Here is an 18,099-nt window from a genome sequence, read left to right on the forward strand (position 1 = left end):
CTATTATAGACTGTAGGAATGTATGGAGATATGACAATTAAGTGCAATGAGGGCCAGGCACGGTGGCACTGTAGTCCTAGCTATTTAGGAGGCTGAGGCAGGAGGATCACTTGAGCCCAGGAGTTCAAGTCCAGCCTGGGCATCATAGTGAGACCTCATTTCTAAGATAGATAGATAGATAGATAGATGGAAATGCAATGGGCTGGGTGCGGTGACTCACACCTGTAATCCCAGCACTTTGGTAGGCCGAGGTGGACGGATCACAAGGTCAGGAGTTCAAGACCAGCCTGACCAACATGGTGAAACCCCCTACCTCAGCCTCCCGAGTAGCTGGGATTATAGGCTCCCGCCATTACGCCCAGCTAGTTTTTGTAGTTTTTGTAGAGATGGGGTTTCACCATGTTGGCCAGGCTGGTCTTGAACTCCTGACCTCAGGTGATTCACCCGCCTCAGCCAAAGTGTTGGGATTACAGGTGTGAGTCACTGCACCCAGCTGGAGTCCCCACTCTTAACCACAGCGCTACAGTGTCTTCATTTAGTTGAAACAACATCCTATATGTTTTAACTTCAACTGTGTCTATCTCCCTTGTCCCAGGTTGATGGGATTTATACAGTGATTTATTATGACAAGGCCACTGCAATAAATGTTCCTGCACATATGTCATTCTTCACACCTACATTTGTACTTCTGAGGAATATTCTAAAATAGAAGATATACTTGTTCAGAAGGTAAGGACATTTGTCATTTGGGAAACTATCAACAAATTGCCCACACTCATCAACAATGTTCCCACAGCCTTCTCTGCATTACATGTTGTCAAGCATTTTTATTTTTTTGTTGTTTTTTTATTTGTTCTTTTTTTTGAGACAGAGTCTTGCTCTGTCGCCCAGGCTGGAGGGCAGTGGTGCGATCTTAGCTCACTGCAAGCTCTGCCCCACAGGTTGATGCCATTCTCCTGCCTCAGCCTCCCAAGTAGCTGGGACTACAGGTGCCCGCCACCATGTCCGGCTAATTTTTTGTATTTTTAGTAGAGACAGGGTTTCACCGTGTTTGCCAGGATGGTCTCGATCTCCTGACCTCGTGATCCGCCTGCCTTGGCCTCCCAAAGTGCTGGGATTACAGGCGTGAGCCACCACACCCGGCCGTCAAGCATTCTTTTCTTTTCTTATTTATTTATTTTTCACCCAAACTAAAATGCAATGGCATGGCTGGACACAGTGGCTCATGCCTGTAATCCCAGCAGTTTGGGAGGCCGAGGCAAGCAGATTACCTGAGGTCAGTAGTTCGAGACCAGTCTGGCCAACATGGTGAAACCCCGCCTCTACTGAAAATACAAAAATTAGCCTGGTATGGTGGTGGGCACCTGTAATCCCAGCTACTCAGGAGGCTGAGGCAGGATAATTGCTTGAACCTGGGAGGTGGAAGGTGCAGTGAGCTGAGATCATGCCACTGTACTCCGGCCTGGGTGACAGAGCGAGATTCTGTCAAAAAAAAAAAAAGAAAAAAAAAAAAGCAGTGTCATGATCATAGCTCACTGTAGCCTCCAACTCCTGGGCTCAAGCAATCCTCCTTCCTCCTGCCTTGGCCTTCCAAAGTGCACTTTTTTAAAAAGCTCTTTTTTTTTTTTTGGTAGAGGCAGGGCCCTGCCATGTCTCCCAGGCTGGTCTTGAACTCCTGGACTCAAGCAATCTGCCCATCTTGGCCTCCCAAAGTGCTGGGATTACAGACACAAGCCACTGCACCCAGACTATAAGTGAACAGCTCCCTCCCTGTCCACCCACTCACAGTCAGTCTGGGGGTGAGAGATGCTGTTATTTTATGGCAGGTGGTCAGGGAAGGCCTCTCTGAGAGGTGATATTAGAGCAGAGACTGAATGAAGTTGGGGAGAGGCCATGCAGGCATCTTGCAGAAATGTGTTCCAGGTGGCAGGAAGTGCTATTGTAAAGACCCTGAGGTGGGAACGTGCTTGGAGATTCAAGAAACACATCTATAGCCCAGTGTGGTAGCGGGTGCCTGTAACCCCAGCTACTTGGGAGGCTGAGGCTTCAGAATTACTTGAAACCAGGAGGTGGAGGTTGCAGTGAACCGAGATCATGCCACTCCAGCCTGAGCGACAGAGCGATACTCTGACTCAAAAAAAAAAAAAAAGGAGAAGAAGAAAGAAGGAGAAGGGAGAAGAGAGAAGGGAGAAGGGGAAGAAGGAGAAGGAGGAGAAGGAGAAGGAAGAAAGAAGAAAGAAAAAGAAGAAGAAGAAGAAGAAGAAGAAGAAGGAGAAGGAGAAGGAGAAGGAGAAGAAAGAAGAAGAAAAGAAAGGAGGAAGAAGGAGGAAGAAGAAGAGGAGGAGGAAGAAGAGGAGGAAGAAGAAGGAGAGGAAGAGGAAGAGGAAGAGAAGAAGAAGAAGAAGAAGAAGAAGAAGAAGAAGAAGAAGAAGAAGAAGAAGAAGAAGAAGAAGAGAAGAAGAAGAAGAAAAGAAGAAGAAAGAAGAAAGAAGAAAGAAGAAGAAGAAGAAGAAACAGCACATCTGGAAGGACTTGGAAGAAAAGGTAGGAACAGTGTTACCCTGGGAGGGTGGCTTGGCTTCTCTGAACCTTGAGTTTCCCATCTATAAAATGGACCTATGAGTTTCCACCCTGAGAAGGTGATGGTGAGGATTAAAAGAGATTATGGCTGGCATGGAGTGAGTGTTCCCATAACAGAAGCCTTTAGGAACAAGAGCCTCTGCCAGATTTCTGGATAGGAAAGCTTGGTGAGGAGGGGGCTTGCAGAGCAGGCTGCCAAGATAGGCCGGTGCAGAGCAGGGCTTTGACTTTCCCCAAAACACACAGACAAACACGTGTGAGTGTGGGTTTTATTTTTATTTTTACATTTTTTGAGTCAGAGTCTCACTCCCGTGGCCCAGGCTGGAGTGCAGTGGTGTGATCTTGGCTCACTGCAACCTCTGCCTGCCATGCCAGGTTCAAGCGATTCTCCTGCCTCAGCCTCCCAAGTAGCTGGGATTACAGGCATGTACCACTATGCCCGGCTAATTTTGTATTTTTAGTAGAGACGAGGTTTCACCATGTTGGTCAGGCTGGTCTGGAACTACTGACCTGAGGTGATCCACCCGCCTCGGCCTCTCAAAGTGCTGGGATTACAGGCGTGAGCCACCGCGCCCGGCTGGGTGTGAGTTTTAAATGTTTCTGAGCATCAGGAAGGTTTAGAGGGTCCCCTAAAGTTGAGGAGAGGCATGGCTTTCCTACAATGAATGTCCTAGACCCTTCAGGAAACCGTGCCTCTTACAAGATCCCACACTTCTCATTTAGATGGTAAACCGAGGCACAGAGGGGCTAGAGCCTGGAAAATGCCTGAAAGGAGCGAATAAGGAATGATACTCGGGTGTCTACTGGGATTGGGGCCTGGATATGGGATCAGCCCCCTCTAATGCCTATACCCCCATCTATCAGACAGAGACGCGAAGAGAGAGACAGGGACAATACAGCGACAGCGACATGAAGAGAAACAGAATGACTCAAAGACCAGGAACAGAAACAGAGACACAGAGACAAAGGCAGAGACAGAAAAAGGCTCGGCAACCCAGAGACGAAGATACAGAGACACAGACCTACTACAACCAGAGGGACAAGGCAGTCCCAGAAAGGGCTGCCCCCTGGGGGTACCCGGGGCTGCCCCGTTGGGGGGCACGCCAAGAGCTCCCCCACCCCGCCCCCGTCGTGCCTGGGCCGTGACTTCAGAGCCCGTGCAGATTCTATAAATGGCCAAGAGGCCGCGGGCCGAGGGACGGGGCCGAGTGAGTCATCGCGTGACGTCACCGCTGCCTGGACCTCGCCAGGTCCCGCCCCCGCCCCTCCCGGGCCGCCAGGGGGCGCCGGCTGCAGGTCCTCACATGCGCAGTAGCGACCTGCGGCCCCCCCGAGGGCTGCTCAGTTTGGGAGGGATCCAGGAATCTGCGCGTTCGAATCCCGCCCCTGCCACCCTGGAGCTGTGTGACCCGGCCATTCGGCTTCACCTCTCTGTGCCTCGTATAGACCCACCTCATAAGGCTGTCGTGAGGAATGAGTTAACAGACTCAAAGCGCTTAGTACGTAGCAGGTGCTAATTGTTAGCTCATTTTATGTACTTTCTATTTTTTCTTTTTTTTAAAATAGAGACGGGGTCTCGCTATGTTGCCTAAGCTGGTCTCAAACTCCAGGGCTCAAGCGATCCTCCCGCCTTGGCCTCGTATTTTATGTATTTTCGTTTATGTTCGACATATCATGACATGCCATCAACTAGCACATTGCCTTAGCTCAGTGGTTTGCAAACAGGGGTGATCTGCTTCCACCACGACCCCAATCACGGGACATTGGCAATGTGTGTAGACATTTCTTCTTTTAATTTTTCTTTTTTAGAGACCATGGTCTTGCTATGTTGGCCAGATGGGTCTCAAACTCCTGGGCTCAAGCGATCCTTCCACTTCAGCCTCCTTAGTAGCTGGGACTACAGGCTCCTGCCGCAGTGCCTCAACATTTCTGTTTATTAGGACTAAGAGAGTGCTACTGGCATGTAGCAGGTAGAGGCCAGGCATGCTGCTTGAAGTCTTACAATGAATGCCCAAGGCAGCCCCCCAGCCATGAAGAATTATCCAGCCTCAGCTGTCAACAGTGTGGAGGTTGAGAAAAACTCCACCTTAACCTCATAGTTGAGGTTCATGGAGCATGGTCTCAAATTCTCCTCTGCCCCTGGCCTGCTGTGTGATGCTGGAAAAGTGATTCCAAGCCCCTGTGCCTCAGTTTCCCCACCTGTAAAGCACAGTACTTATATTAATAATAACAGTGTCAGCTGGGCACGGTGGGTCACGCCTGTAATCCCAGCACTTTGTGAGGCCGAGGTGGGCAGATCAACTGAGGTCAGGAGTTCGAGACCAGCCTGGCTAACATAGCAAAACCCCGTCTCTACTAAAAATACAAAAAAATAGCCAGGTGTGGTGGCAGACACCTGTCATCCCAGCTACTCGGGAGGCTGAGGCAGGAGAATCGTTTGAACCCAGGAGGTGGAGGTTGCAGTGAGCCGAGATAGCATCACTGCACTCCAGCCTGGGGAATAGAGTGAGACTCTGTCTCCAAATAATAATAATAATAATAATAATAATAACAGTGTCCATCTCTGAGGGCGTCATGAGAATTGAATGGATATATGTACAGAGTTGGAACGTGGCCTGACATAAGGGCTGTAGTCATCTGGCATACTGCAGCCATGCCATTAGCATGTGACTGATAAACTGCATATCCTTAACATATCATTAGCATGTGGCAGGTTGCAGACATGTCATCCAAGTGTCACAAACATGGCCTTGCCATGTGGGGCATGATGTGAGCATAGCATCCACCCCTGTGGTCTAGGGGTGAGATCTGGCTGGGTAGGGCTGCTTGACAGGGACACAGTTCACGGCCTGGGACTTGCCAACAAAGTCACCCTGTGGTTCAGGTGACACACAAGTGGATGGGGAGGGTGAGACCCAGGATCTCTGCTCCCCCAGGTCCTTATGAGGGGCTGGAGGAGACAGAACTGGGGTGCTGGACCCTCAGCATAAAGAATGCTATGGGCTGGGCATGGTGACTCATGCCTGTAAATCCCAGCATTTTGGGAGGCCAAGGCGGGCAGATTGCTTGAGCCCAGAAATTTGAGACCAGCCTGGGCAACATAGCGAGACCCCATCTCTAAAAAAAAAATAAAATTAGCCTGGTTGGTGACACAAGTCTGTAATTCTAACTACTTGGATGGGCTGAGATGGGAGGATCACTTGAGCCTGGGACGTCAAGGCTGCAGTGAACTGTGATTGTGCCACTGCACTCCAGCCGAGGGGACAGAGTGAAACCTTGCCTTAAAAAAAAAAAGAATGCTATGGCCCGAGTCCCTCTGCTGTGCCGGGTACTGTGCTGGGCATGTAACAGGCATATTCTTCTGATCTTTACAACTCTCCCATGAGGCAGGCACGATCATTAGCCCATTTTACAGATGTGGCCATAAAGGCCCAGAGAGGAGAAGGGGCTTGCTTAAGGCTGTATACTGTTGGTATCTGGAGATAAACCCGGGATGGTGCTCACTAAACTACCATGGGTGTCAGTCCTGCCTCAAGACTCCAGAGAGAGAAAGAGAGATGACCCCAGAGACAAAGAGACTCAGACCCAGCCAGAGGCCCAATGGACAGTGGGAGGGGTGGGTGGAAGAAGGCTGGTCTCTGTCTGACCAAGCCCCCCCAGAATAACGCAGGCTGCCCCCCTAGGTGGAAACAATGACACAATCAGCTCCCAATACCAAGGGCCTGACATCACAAGGAGGGGGAAGGCAGCCGAGGTTGGGGAGGGTGCCCCGCCCCTTGGCAGGCCCCTACAGCCAATGGAACGGCCCTGGAAGAGACCCGGGCCGCCTCCGGAGCTTCAAAAACATGTGAGGAGGGAAGAGGGTGCAGACGGAACTTCAGCTGCTGCCTTGGTTCTCAGCGTCAGTGCCGCCACTGCCCCCCACCAGAGCCCACCGGCCAGCATGTCCTCTGCTCACTTCAACCGAGGCCCTGCTTACGGGCTGTCAGCTGAGGTTAAGAACAAGGTAGGGCTGGAGGGCCTCCCTGGCCTGGCTCACACGTCCTGCCAGGCCAATGCCCTGAGCTTGGGGTCCCTTGAACCCCCTCCTGCCTATCCTATGTGACTTGGAAACTGAGAGGGGAAAAGGGAGTGATATGGGATAGGGGCTGCCTGTCTCCCCCTGAACATCCCAGAGCCCCCAGCTATGGTTGGGGGTGGAATGAGGGGGCACACAGCCACACATAAACAGAGGGGGTCAGTCCATTGCAAAGATACCCACCTGATCAGTCTTCTGTTAACCCTTCGTGTTCTTGGGGGGAACAACATAGGGGGAAGACTTGTTGATTTTTCCATACCCCCCAGCCTGACAAAGAAATTGGGGAGCGCTGGAGTGCTGGGATACCTGGGAAGTGACGCCGTGAAAGTGTGGGAGATCCTGAAGGCAGAGGGGGACGGTGAAGGGCAGGAAGCGGGCATCAGAAGTGCGGCAGGGGTCTCCTAACTGTGGAGCTAGGAAGATACCTGGACACCACCTTCATGCTATGGTTGGGTAAACTGAGGTTCGGAGAGGAGAGGCAAATAGCTGGGGTCCCAGGTAAAGCAGGTACAGCGCTCGGACCCTGGACTCACCCCCCATACACCAGGATGGGCTCAGCTTCTCCCAGCTGGAGAACTTGAAGTTTCCAGCCCACTGGAATCGCCCCAACAGTATTGCCGAGGGAGGAGTTCCTGCCCCATTTGACAGAGGGGAACACTGAGGCTCAGGGTGGCTTTTCCCAGGGTCCCACGGTGAGGAAATGGGGGACTGGGTTGGAACCTGGGTCGAGGGATCCTCAGGGCTGGAGGAGGGGGCTGGTGGGGGGCGGGTCCTCGGGCGAGAGACAGATCCCAGCGCCGCCCTCCTCCCCCCAGCGCCGGCCCCAGAGCCGCACAGAGCCGCCGCGCCTTATAAGGCGGCCTCGGGGAGCCCAGGCCACGCTATATAAGGGCCGGTTTGCTTTATAAAAGCGGGCCGGTGGCGTGGGGGCGGCAGGGCCGGGGCCAGGTGAGGGGGCCGCCCCTCCCACCTCCCCCCACTCACCCGGGAGAAGAGGCAGCCCGGTCCCCTAGGGGCTGGGAGCCTGGCTGGGCTGGGGCGGAGGGTTCTGGAGAAATGGGAGTAGAGTGGGGGAGGGGGGGACAGTGGAGAGAGGGAAAAGCGGGGAGGTGGGGGCAGAGGCAGACAGAGATACTGGGAGCCTGAGACACCCTAGGGACAGACGGGGGAGGGCGAGCCAGGAGCGAGATAAGACCTAGACAAGGATGGAGGGGCAGAGAGGGGAGACAGAGCCCCACCTCCCACCCCAGGCAGGAAACCTGGAGACAGAGAAAGACCTAGAGAGGCAGAGATGCAAGACCCAAGAGCCCTACCCCTGGCCAGACAGGGACTAGCCACCCAGAGAGATGGGGACCCAAGACTGGGCCAAGGAAAGACAGCGCCGGGGAAGAGAGAGACAGAGGAGTCGGGGGGATAAGAGGGAGAGAGACATACAGATGTGCAAGGGGTGGGGGCTAAGACAGAGACAAGCCCCCACCCCTAACCGGAGACAGAGCCCTGGAGCTGAAGACCTGGGGGACACGGAGAGACAGAGATGTATGACAGCACTCCTCTACAAGCTAGCACCCAGGGGCACCTCCTTAGACCTCCTTCTTCCCTTCCTGAGGTGCCCCCTCTTCCAACAGGGGGCACAGAGGGGGGCAGGGCTAGAGGAAGAGAAGCCCCAAGTTTGGCCTGGACGGAAAACCAGGGGGCCAGGCACCACCCCTCTAGCTCAGAGGATCCAGCTCCCCACACCCCACCCCTCATCTACATTCCCTGGTGCCAAACCTCAGAATGCCCGGAATGGCCCCCTGGGCAGGTGCCACCTCAGCCCTGGCTCTCAGCCCTCCCCAGCCCCCACCCCCCAACTATGGATCTGGGGCAAAATTGCCTTAGTTGGGAAGGACGAGGGAGATCAGGCTCTAGGAGGCTCGGTTAGGACCCAGGGAGCCCAGGCTGCCCCCACTGCATCCTCACCCCTTTCTCTGTGCCCCCTGCCCTCCCCTCGCCCCAGCTGGCCCAGAAGTATGACCACCAGCGGGAGCAGGAGCTGAGAGAGTGGATCGAGGGGGTGACAGGCCGTCGCATCGGCAACAACTTCATGGACGGCCTCAAAGATGGCATCATTCTTTGCGAGTGAGTGAGGCTCTCGAAGCCCAGACCCTGCAACATCCCCCAACTCCATGCAGCCCCTCAACCCCCAAAACAACCATGATCCTGGAGCTGAGTTGAACACTTTCTATCGGATACCTTTGGGGTGGCCAGTAATCATTGCGCCCATTTAACAGGCACAGAAAAGTGAGGCTCAGGTGAAATGCATTGCACCAAGTCCCACGCTGTTTCAAGGGAAATGACTCTGGAATCTTAACCACCATGCTATACAGGGTGGGCCCATCTATGGCCACCAGAGTCCCCAGAAAGAGGGGTCACAGCTAAAAGGCAGCAGCCAACAGCTGTTCATGGCTGGCTTGGTGACGTGAGGAGAGATGTGCAGCAATAATTAAAGGAGGCCCTGGTTTTCTTTCTGTTTTCTTTTTGTTTTTTGAGATACAGTCTTGTTCTGTTGCCCAGGCTGCAGTGCAGAGGCACAATCTTGGTTCACTGTAACCTCCGCCTCCCGGGTTCAAGCGATTCTCCTGCCTCAGCCTCTCCAATAGCTGGGATTACAGGCACACACCACCATGCCCGGCTAATTTTTGTGTTTTTTTTAAGTAGAGATGGGGTTTCACCATGTTGGCCAGGATGGTTTCAAACTCCTGACCTCAAGTGATCCACCTACCTCGGCCTCCCAAAGTGCTGGGATTACAGGCACATGCCACCAGGCCAGGCTAATTTTTGTATTTTTTTTTTTTTTTTTTTAGTAGAGATGGAGTTTCACCATGTTGACTAGGCTGGTCTTGAACTCCTGACTTCAAGTGATCCACCTGCCTTGGCCTCCCAAAGTGCTGGGATTGCAGGCACGTGCCACCACACCTGGCTAATTTTTTTTTTTTTTTTTTTTTTTTTTGTAGTAGAGACAGTGTTTCACATGTTGACCAGGCTGGTCTCGAACTCCTGACCTCAAGTGATCCACCTGCCTCGGCCTCCCAGATTGCTGGGATTACAGGCTTACAGGCATGAGCCACCTCGCCCGACCTTCTTCTTCTTTTTTTTTTTTTTGAGATGGAGTCTTCCTCTGTCGCCTAGGCTGGAGTGCAGTGACACGATCTCAGCTCACTACAACCTCTGCTTTCTGGGTTCAAGTGATTCTAGTGCCTCAGCCTCCTGAGCAGCTGGGATTACAGGCGCCCACCACCTTGCCCGGCTAACTTTTGTATTTTTAGTAGAGATGGGATTTTGCCATGTTGGCCTGGCTGGTCTCGAACTCCTGACCTCAAGTAATCCACCCGCCTTAGTCTAACAAAGTGCTGGGATTACAGGCATGAACCACTGCACCCTGCCGGCCCTGGTTTTCTCTTCGCCTCAAAACCTCATCGCTGAGGGAGGTGAAAACCCTAACAGCTCCCAAGCCCCAGTTCCACTGCAATCTTTTTTTTTTTTTTTTTTTTTGAGATGGAATCTTGCTCTGTCGCCCAGGCTGGAGTCCAGTGGCGTGATCTCGGCTCACTGCAAGCTCTGCCTCCCAGGTTCACGCCATTCTCCTGCCTCAGCCTCCCCAGTAGCTGGGACTACAGGCGCCCGCCACCACACCTGGCTAATTTTTTTGTATTTTTTAGTAGAGACGGGGTTTCACCTTGTTAGCCAGGATGGTCTCGATCTCCTGACCTCGTGATCCGCCTGCCTTGGCCTCCCAAAGTGCTGGGATTACAGATGTGAGCCACCGCGCCCGGCTCCACTGCAATCTTAATGCATAGCAGGGCCCTAAACCCAGCCTGCGCCCGATCTGCATTTGAGTCTGACCCAGGGCAGAGTGACTGTGAGTGCCCTCGGGAAGACTTTGAAGCTGCAGCTTCATCAAGTCCTAGATGCCGGGAAGAAGGGGTGTGGGGGGTGTTTACCTTGTTCCATTCCCATCCACTAGGAACAAGGAATTGGCAGGTGGGGAGGTAGGCATGCTGGTGGTGTCCCATCTCAGGCAGAGGACTGCTCAGACGTCAAACAGTGCAGTCCCAGCCTGGGCAACATAGTCAGATCCCATCTCTACAAAACATTTTTGTTTTAATTAGCTGAGCATGGCGGCATGCGCCCGTGGTCCCAGCTACTTGGGAGGCTGAGGTGGGAGGATCACTTGAGCCCTGGAGGTCAAGGCTGCAGTGAGCTATGATCGCACCACTGCACTCCAGCCTGGGCGACAGTGAAACCCTGTCTCAAAAAAAAAAAACAAAAAACTAATGTAAATGACAAGTTGATGGGTGCAGCAAACCAACATGGCACATGTATACCTATGTATCAAACCTACACATTGTGCACATGTACCCTAGAACTTAAAGTATAATAATAATAATAATAATAAAAGAGTGGGCTGGGTGCGGTGGCTCACGTCTGTAATCCCAGCACTTTGGGAGGCCTAGGCGGGCGGATCACGAGGTCAGGAGATCGAGACCATCCTGGCTAACACAGTGAAACCCCGTCTCTACTAAAAAAAATACAAAAAATTAGCTGGGTGTGGTGGCAGGCACTTGTAGTCCCAGCTACTCAGGAGGCTGAGGCAGGAGAATGGTGTGAACCCGGGAGGCGGAGGTTGCAGTGAGCCGAGATCGCACCACTGCACTTCAGCCTGGGTGACAGAGCGAGACTCCGTCTCAAAAAAAAAAAAAAAAAGACCTAATGTAAATGACGAGTTGATGGGTGCAGCAAACCAACATGGCACATGTATACCTATGTATCAAACCTGCACATTGTGCACATGTACCCTAGAACTTAAAGTATATAAAAAAAAAAAAAGAGTGTAGTGCAGTCACCCACGCACTCGGTCATTCACTCATTCATTCATTCATTCATTCATTCACGCAAGAAGCATTTATGAGTTCCTGCTGTGTGCCAGGCTCTGGCCTAGGCGCTGGGAACAGTGAACAGAACAGACTCGACTCAGAGCTCAAGGACTTTTAGTCCAGTTGAGGAGATCAATCAAATAATTGATCAAATAATCACAGATTTGTGGTCGTAAGTGTCCTGGGGAAAACTTAAGCGGAAGGGAAGATGGGAGGGTCAGGAATATGTCTGCGGGTGGAGAGTCTGCAGTTTCCTAGGGAGTGCTCTGGGAGGCCTCTCTGAAGAGGTGACATTTGAACAGAACCTTAGATGAAATGAGGGAGGGCTCAGGGGACCTGAGAGAAGAGTGAGCAAAGCAGAGGGGCCACCAGTGCAAAGGCCTGAGGTAGGATCATGCTTGGGGTGTTCAAGAAACAAGAAGGAGGCTGGCGTGACGAGCACCAGATGATTGAGCAAAAGTGGAGATGAAGTCGCAGAGTGAACTGAGAGTCAGATGGTGGAGAGCATTTTATTTCATTTATTTATTTAGAGACAGAGTCTTGCTCTGGTGCCCGGGCTGGAGTACAGCCTCGACTTCCTAGGCTCAATTGATCCTCCCACCCTAGCCTCTTCAGCCCCAGCCTCCTCAGTAGCTGGAACTACAAGCACACATCACCACACCCGCTGAAGTTTTCGGGTTTTTTTTTTTTTTTTTTTTTTTTTGTAGAGACACGGGTCTCACCATGTTGCCCAGGCTGATCTCAAACTCCTAGGCTCAAGCCATCCTCCTGTCTCGGCCTCCCAAAGCACTGGGATTACTTTGGGATTACTAGTGTGAGCCACTGCGCCCAGTTCTACAGAGGGCATTTTAGTCATGCAGAGGACTTAGGATTTCATTCTGAAGGCAATGGGAGGCTCCTAGAGGATCTGGAACTGGATGGTAACTTGAACTGTTTAAAAAAGGCCATTCTGGGCCAGGTGCAGTGGCTCATGCCTGTAATCCCAGCACTTTGGGAGGCTGAGGTGGGCGTATCACTTGAGGTCAGGAGTTCGAAACCAACCTGACCAACATGGTGAAACCGTGTCTCTACTAAAAATACAAAAAATTTAGCTGGGCATGGTAGCAGGCACCTGTAATCCCAACTACTTGGGAGGCTGAGGCAGGAGAATTGCTTGAACCCAGGAGACAGAGGTTACAGTGAGCCGAGATCCTGCCACTGCATTCCAGCCTGAGTGACAGAGCAAGACTCCATCTCAGAAAAAAAAAAAAAAAATTCTGGCTGCTGGATGAAGAAGGGTGGGTCTGTAGGGGATGAAGTGGAAGTTGAGAGCCCATTACAAGAGGCCAGGAAACAGACTCTGGTGGCTGAGACCCAGGTGGAGGTGGCAGGGAGCAGTGGGTGGGCTTCTGGACTCATTAAAAGGCAGAGCCAAAGAACTTTGGAGGGACTGGATATGAAGCTGAGAGAAGAAGAAAGCGGGAGTTGGGGGGCAAGTCCAAGGGCTCTGGCTGAGCACCTAGAAGGGGGCACTGCTAGGCAGGGAAAGTTGGGGGAGGGGGGTCTGGAGGGGGAAGTTGCATGTCAGGAGTCTGGAGCAGGGTGAGTTTGATTTGAGACACCCAGACACCCATGGAGAGAGCTGGATGAGATGGTGAGAAACCCAGGCTGCAGGGAGATGAGGGAGTTGCTGGCATATGGAGGCACTTAAAGTCAAGAGACTGAATGAGGCCAGGTGCTATCGCTCATGCCTGTAATCCCAGTACTTGGGAGGCTGAGGCAGGAGGATCGCTTGAGCCCAGGAGTTCAAGACCAGCTTGGGCAACACAGATACAGTGAAACCCCATCTCTACTAAAAAAAAAAAAAAAAAAAAAAAAAAGACAAAAAAGATAGCCAGGCATGGTGGTGCGCACCTGTGATCCCAGCTACTCGGAAGGCTGAGGTGGGAGGATCGCTGGAGCCTGGAGCCTGGAAAGTTGAGGCTGCAGTGAGCTGTGATTGCACCACTGCTCTCCAGCCTGGGTGACAGAGCCAGACCCTGCATCAAAAAAAAAAAATAATAATAAAGAAAAGAAAAAAGAGACGAGATCATTAAAGGAGTGAGTCAGAGAAGAGGCCCCTGTGGGCTTCCTGCTGTCTACAAGAGAAAAGGACGCTGAGACACGCCTGCCAGTGAGGATTGGGAGATCCCGGAGACTTGGACACACCTTGGATAAGCAGGCTTTCTGACTGGGACCTGAGTCTAGCTCCTTGGCATCAGCGTCCCATTTGTGTGTGTGCTTGGGTGGTTTGGAGGGGCTGCAGCTGAGAGCTGACTGCAGGGAGAAGTGACGCTAGGGTATGGCATGGCCCCTTGTGGTCATCCCGTCACCCTCCTTCTGCTGGGCTGGGCTGGAGAGGGGGAGTGGGGGACACCTTTCTTTCTTTCTTTTTTTCTTTTTCTTTTTTGAGACGGAGTCTCGCTCTGTCCCCAGGCTGGAATGCAGTGTTGCAATCTCAGCTCACTGCAACCTCCGCCTCCCGGGTTCAAGTGATTGCCTCAGCCTCCTAAGTAGCTGGGATTACAGGCATGTGCCACCACGCCTGGCTAATTTTTGTATTTTTAGTAGAGATGGGGTTTCACCATGTTGGCCAGGATAGTCTTGCTCTCCTGACCTCGTGATCCACCCGCCTTGGCCTCCCAAAGTGCTGGGATTACAGGCATGAGCCACCGCGCCCAACCCTGGGGGGACACCTTTCTTAACCCCCTCCCCACTCTTCTCAGATTCATCAATAAGCTGCAGCCAGGCTCCGTGAAGAAGATCAATGAGTCAACCCAAAATTGGCACCAGGTGAGCCCAGACCCAATCTCTTCCATCCTTGCCCACAAGCCCCTCAGACCTCCCCCCTCCCCCCAGTGACCACCACCTGCCCCCCTCTAGCTGGAGAACATCGGCAACTTCATCAAGGCCATCACCAAGTATGGGGTGAAGCCCCACGACATCTTTGAGGCCAACGACCTGTTTGAGAACACCAACCATACACAGGTGCAGTCCACCCTCCTGGCTTTGGCCAGCATGGTGAGTGTGGTTGCAGGCTGGGCAGGGGGCGGTGGACAGCCTGGGCTGGGATGCAGGTGTGGCCACTTGTGCCCCTGAGCCCATTGAAGGTGGCTGGGGGCGGGGGGCAGGGATGGGGGAGCAGGTGCTGTCAACAGCGTCCAAGGGGGCCGGGCGCGGTCGCTCACACCTGTAATCCCGGCACTTTGGGAGGCCAAGGTGAGCGGATTGCTTGAGGCTGGGAGTTTGAGACCCACCTGGCCAACATGGTGAAATCCCGTCTCTACTAAAAATACAAAAATTAGCTGGATGTGCTGGCGCATGCCTGTAATCCCAGCTACTCAGGAGGCTGAGGCAGGAGAATCTCTTGAACCCGGGAGGCGGGGTCTGCAGTGAGCCGAGATCTCGCCACTGCCCAGCCTGGGTGACAGAGCAAGACTCCGTCTCAAAAAAAAAAAAACAAAAAAAAAAACAACAAAAAAAAACAGTGAGGCCAGGCACGGTGGCTCACGCCTGTAATCCCAGCACTTTGGGAGGCCAAGACGGGTGGATCACAAGGTCAGGAGATCGAGACCATCCTGGCTAACATGGTGAAACCCTGTCTCTACTAAAACTACAAAACAAAATTAGCTGGGCGTGGTGGCAGGTGCCTGTAGTCCCAGCTACTAGGGAGACTGAGGCAGGAGAATGGTGTGAAGCCGGGAGGTGGAGCTTGCAGTGAGCTGAGATCACGCCACTGCACTCCAGCCTGGGCAACAGAGCGAGACTCCGTCTCAACAACAACAAAAAAACAGTGTCCAAGGGGACTGTGCAGACTGGAGGCCCCCTTGTCAGTCCCTGCTTTCCCTGCCCCACCTAGGCGAAGACGAAAGGAAACAAGGTGAACGTGGGAGTGAAGTACGCAGAGAAGCAGGAGCGGAAATTCGAGCCGGGGAAGCTAAGAGAAGGGCGGAACATCATTGGGCTGCAGGTACCGCCCTGTCCTCACCACGCAGAGGTTATAGGGGCCAGGAGGGCACCCTGGTGTCTGAAAGCTTTTGGGGACAGGATATTTGGCAATAACTATACTATAGGCCGGGTACTATGCTTATCCACATCTTCCATTCACAAACTCACTCACTCTGCCAACACCCCTAGCAGAGAGGTGCTTGTTATCACCATACCCTTTCCACAGATGAGAAAACTGAGGCCCGGAGAAGCTGGCTCGCTTTTGCACAGATCTTCCAGCTGATGCGTGGCAGGCTGGGACTTGAATGCTAGAAGTCAGTCATGTGATAGGCCCACTCTGGGCCTCAGTTTCCAGTCTCGAAAGGGTGCCTCAGGCGGGGTGCAGTGGCTCACACCTGTAATTCCAGCACTTCAGGAGGCTGACGCAGGAGGATTGCTTGAGGTCAGGTGTTTCAGACCAGCCTGGGCAAAATAGAACCCCCCTCCACCGCCATCTCTACAACAAATTTAAGAGTTTAGCCAAATGCAGTGGTGTCTGCCTGTGGTCCCAGCTACCTGGGAGCCTGAAGTGGGAGAATCACTTGAGCCCAGGAGTTCAAGTTTACAATGATTGCATCACTGGACTCCAGCCTGGGCGACAAAGTGAGACCCTGTCTCTAAAAAAATGAAAATGGGCCGGGTGTGTTGGCTCATGCCAGTAATCCTAGCACTTTGGGAGGCCGAGGCGGGCGGATCACTTGAAGTCAAGAGTTCAAGGCCAGCCTGGCCAACGTGGTAAAACCCTGTCACTACCAAAAATACAAAAACTAGCCGGTGTGGTGGGGCACGCCTGTAGTCCCAGCTACTCAGGAGGCTGAGGCAGGAGAATTGCTTGAACTCGGGAGGTGGAGGTTGCAGTGGGCCGAGGTTGTGCCACTGCACTCCAACCTGGGCGACAGAGTGAGATGCTGTCTCAAATAAAATAAAATAAAAAAATAGAATAGAACAAAATAAAATATAAAAATAAAATAAAAAATGGGCCAGGCACAGTGGCTCACCCTTGTAATCCCAGCACTTTGGGAGGGTGAGGTGGGTGGATCACTTGAGGTCAGGAGTTGGAGACCAGCGTGGTCAACATGGTGAAACTCCATTTCTACTAAAAATACAAAAAATTATCTGGGCGTGGTGATGCCCACCTGTGATCCCAGCTGCTCTGGAGGCTGAGGCAGGAGAATTGCTTGAATGTGCGAGGTGGAGATTTCAGTGAGCTGAGATCGTGCCACTGCACTCCAGCCTGGGCAACAGAGCAAGACTCCATCTCAAAAAAAATAAAGTAAAAAAAAAATTTAAAAAAAATGATAAAGCGGCGCCTCATCCTCTCCCATCAGCTATGCCTCATGGCCCATGATGAGGTCTGTAATTATTGGTGTGATTCTCCTTCTGGCTTCCTAGATGGGCACCAACAAGTTTGCCAGCCAGCAGGGCATGACGGCCTACGGCACCCGGCGCCACCTCTATGACCCCAAGCTGGGCACAGACCAGCCTCTGGACCAGGCGACCATCAGCCTGCAGATGGGCACCAACAAAGGAGCCAGCCAGGTGAGTGGGGGCCCCCGGGACACGCCGTCAAGGCCCGGGACCCTGGCCACCCCACAGCCTGACCACACCACCCTTCGCAGGCTGGCATGACTGCGCCAGGGACCAAGCGGCAGATCTTCGAGCCGGGGCTGGGCATGGAGCACTGCGACACGCTCAATGTCAGCCTGCAGATGGGCAGCAACAAGGGCGCCTCGCAGAGGGGCATGACGGTGTATGGGCTGCCACGCCAGGTCTATGACCCCAAGTACTGTCTGACTCCCGAGTACCCAGAGCTGGGTGAGCCCGCCCACAACCACCACGCACACAACTACTACAATTCTGCCTAGGGCCACAAGGCCTTCCCTGTTTTCCCCCCAAGGGAGGCTGCTGCTGCTCTTGGCTGGACCCAGCCAGGCCCAGCCGACCCCCTCTCCCTGCATGGCATCCTCCAGCCCCTGTAGAACTCAACCTCTACAGGGTTAGAGTTTGGAGAGAGCAGACTGGGGGGGCCCATTGGGGGGAAGGGGACCCTCCGCTCTGTAGTGCTACAGGGTCCAACATAGAGCCGGGTGTCCCCAACAGCGCCCAAAGGACGCACTGAGCAAAGCTATTCCAGCTGTCCCCCAACTCCCTCACAAGTGGGTATCCCCAGGACCAGAAGCTCCCCCAGCAAAGCCCCCAGAGCCCAGGCTCGGCCTGCCCCCACCCCATTCCCACAGTGGGAGCAAACTGCATGCCCAGAGACCCAGCGGACACACGCGGTTTGGTTTGCAGCGACTGGCGTACTATGTGGATGTGACAGCGGCGTTTGTAACTCGAGCACTTTCTTTTTTTTCTATTTCACTGGAGCACAATAAACGGCTGTAAAATCTCCTGAGGCCTCAGAGCTGCTGTTTTGGATATGCTCCATGTCCCGCACACACATCTGCACGGACACACATGCCCACACGCACCCTAAGATGCACATACACACTTACATGCACCCTAAGACACACACCTCACTGT

The 18,099-nt window shown here is 53.1% G+C and overlaps 2 protein-coding genes across 8 annotated transcripts in view; one reads left to right on the top strand and one right to left on the bottom strand.

Moving 5' to 3' along the window:
* Window positions 1–7,469, bottom strand: part of ECSIT (ECSIT signaling integrator) — a 33,838-nt gene extending 26,369 nt beyond the window's left edge. Inside the window, exon 1 of one of the 2 annotated variants that reach the window (XM_054539755.2) lies at window positions 6,842–7,469. The gene's annotated coding sequence lies outside the window, so the exon portion shown is untranslated. The remainder of the gene's footprint in view (window positions 1–6,841) is intronic. The other variant, XM_054539758.2, reaches the window with a different exon arrangement.
* On the top strand, window positions 6,310–17,967 carry CNN1 (calponin 1). Of its 6 annotated transcripts, none has more exons than XM_024237844.3 (7): window positions 6,310–6,586; window positions 8,655–8,776; window positions 14,316–14,382; window positions 14,473–14,610; window positions 15,449–15,559; window positions 16,969–17,115; window positions 17,196–17,967. In XM_024237844.3, the coding sequence occupies exons 1-7, from the start codon at window positions 6,377–6,379 to the stop codon at window positions 17,439–17,441; spliced, it is 1,041 nt and encodes a 346-aa protein (XP_024093612.1). In that variant the 5' UTR covers window positions 6,310–6,376; the 3' UTR covers window positions 17,442–17,967. The 6 variants fall into 6 exon arrangements, with proteins under 6 accessions (XP_024093612.1, XP_054395735.1, XP_054395734.1 ...); XM_054539760.2 differs by lacking the exon at window positions 6,310–6,586 and adding an exon at window positions 6,942–7,111; XM_054539759.2 differs by lacking the exon at window positions 6,310–6,586 and adding an exon at window positions 7,134–7,350.
* The last annotated feature ends 132 nt before the right edge of the window (window positions 17,968–18,099 follow it).

The sequence above is a fragment of the Pongo abelii genome, chromosome 20, assembly GCF_028885655.2.
Source record: "Pongo abelii isolate AG06213 chromosome 20, NHGRI_mPonAbe1-v2.0_pri, whole genome shotgun sequence".
Taxonomy (NCBI): domain Eukaryota; kingdom Metazoa; phylum Chordata; class Mammalia; order Primates; family Hominidae; genus Pongo; species Pongo abelii.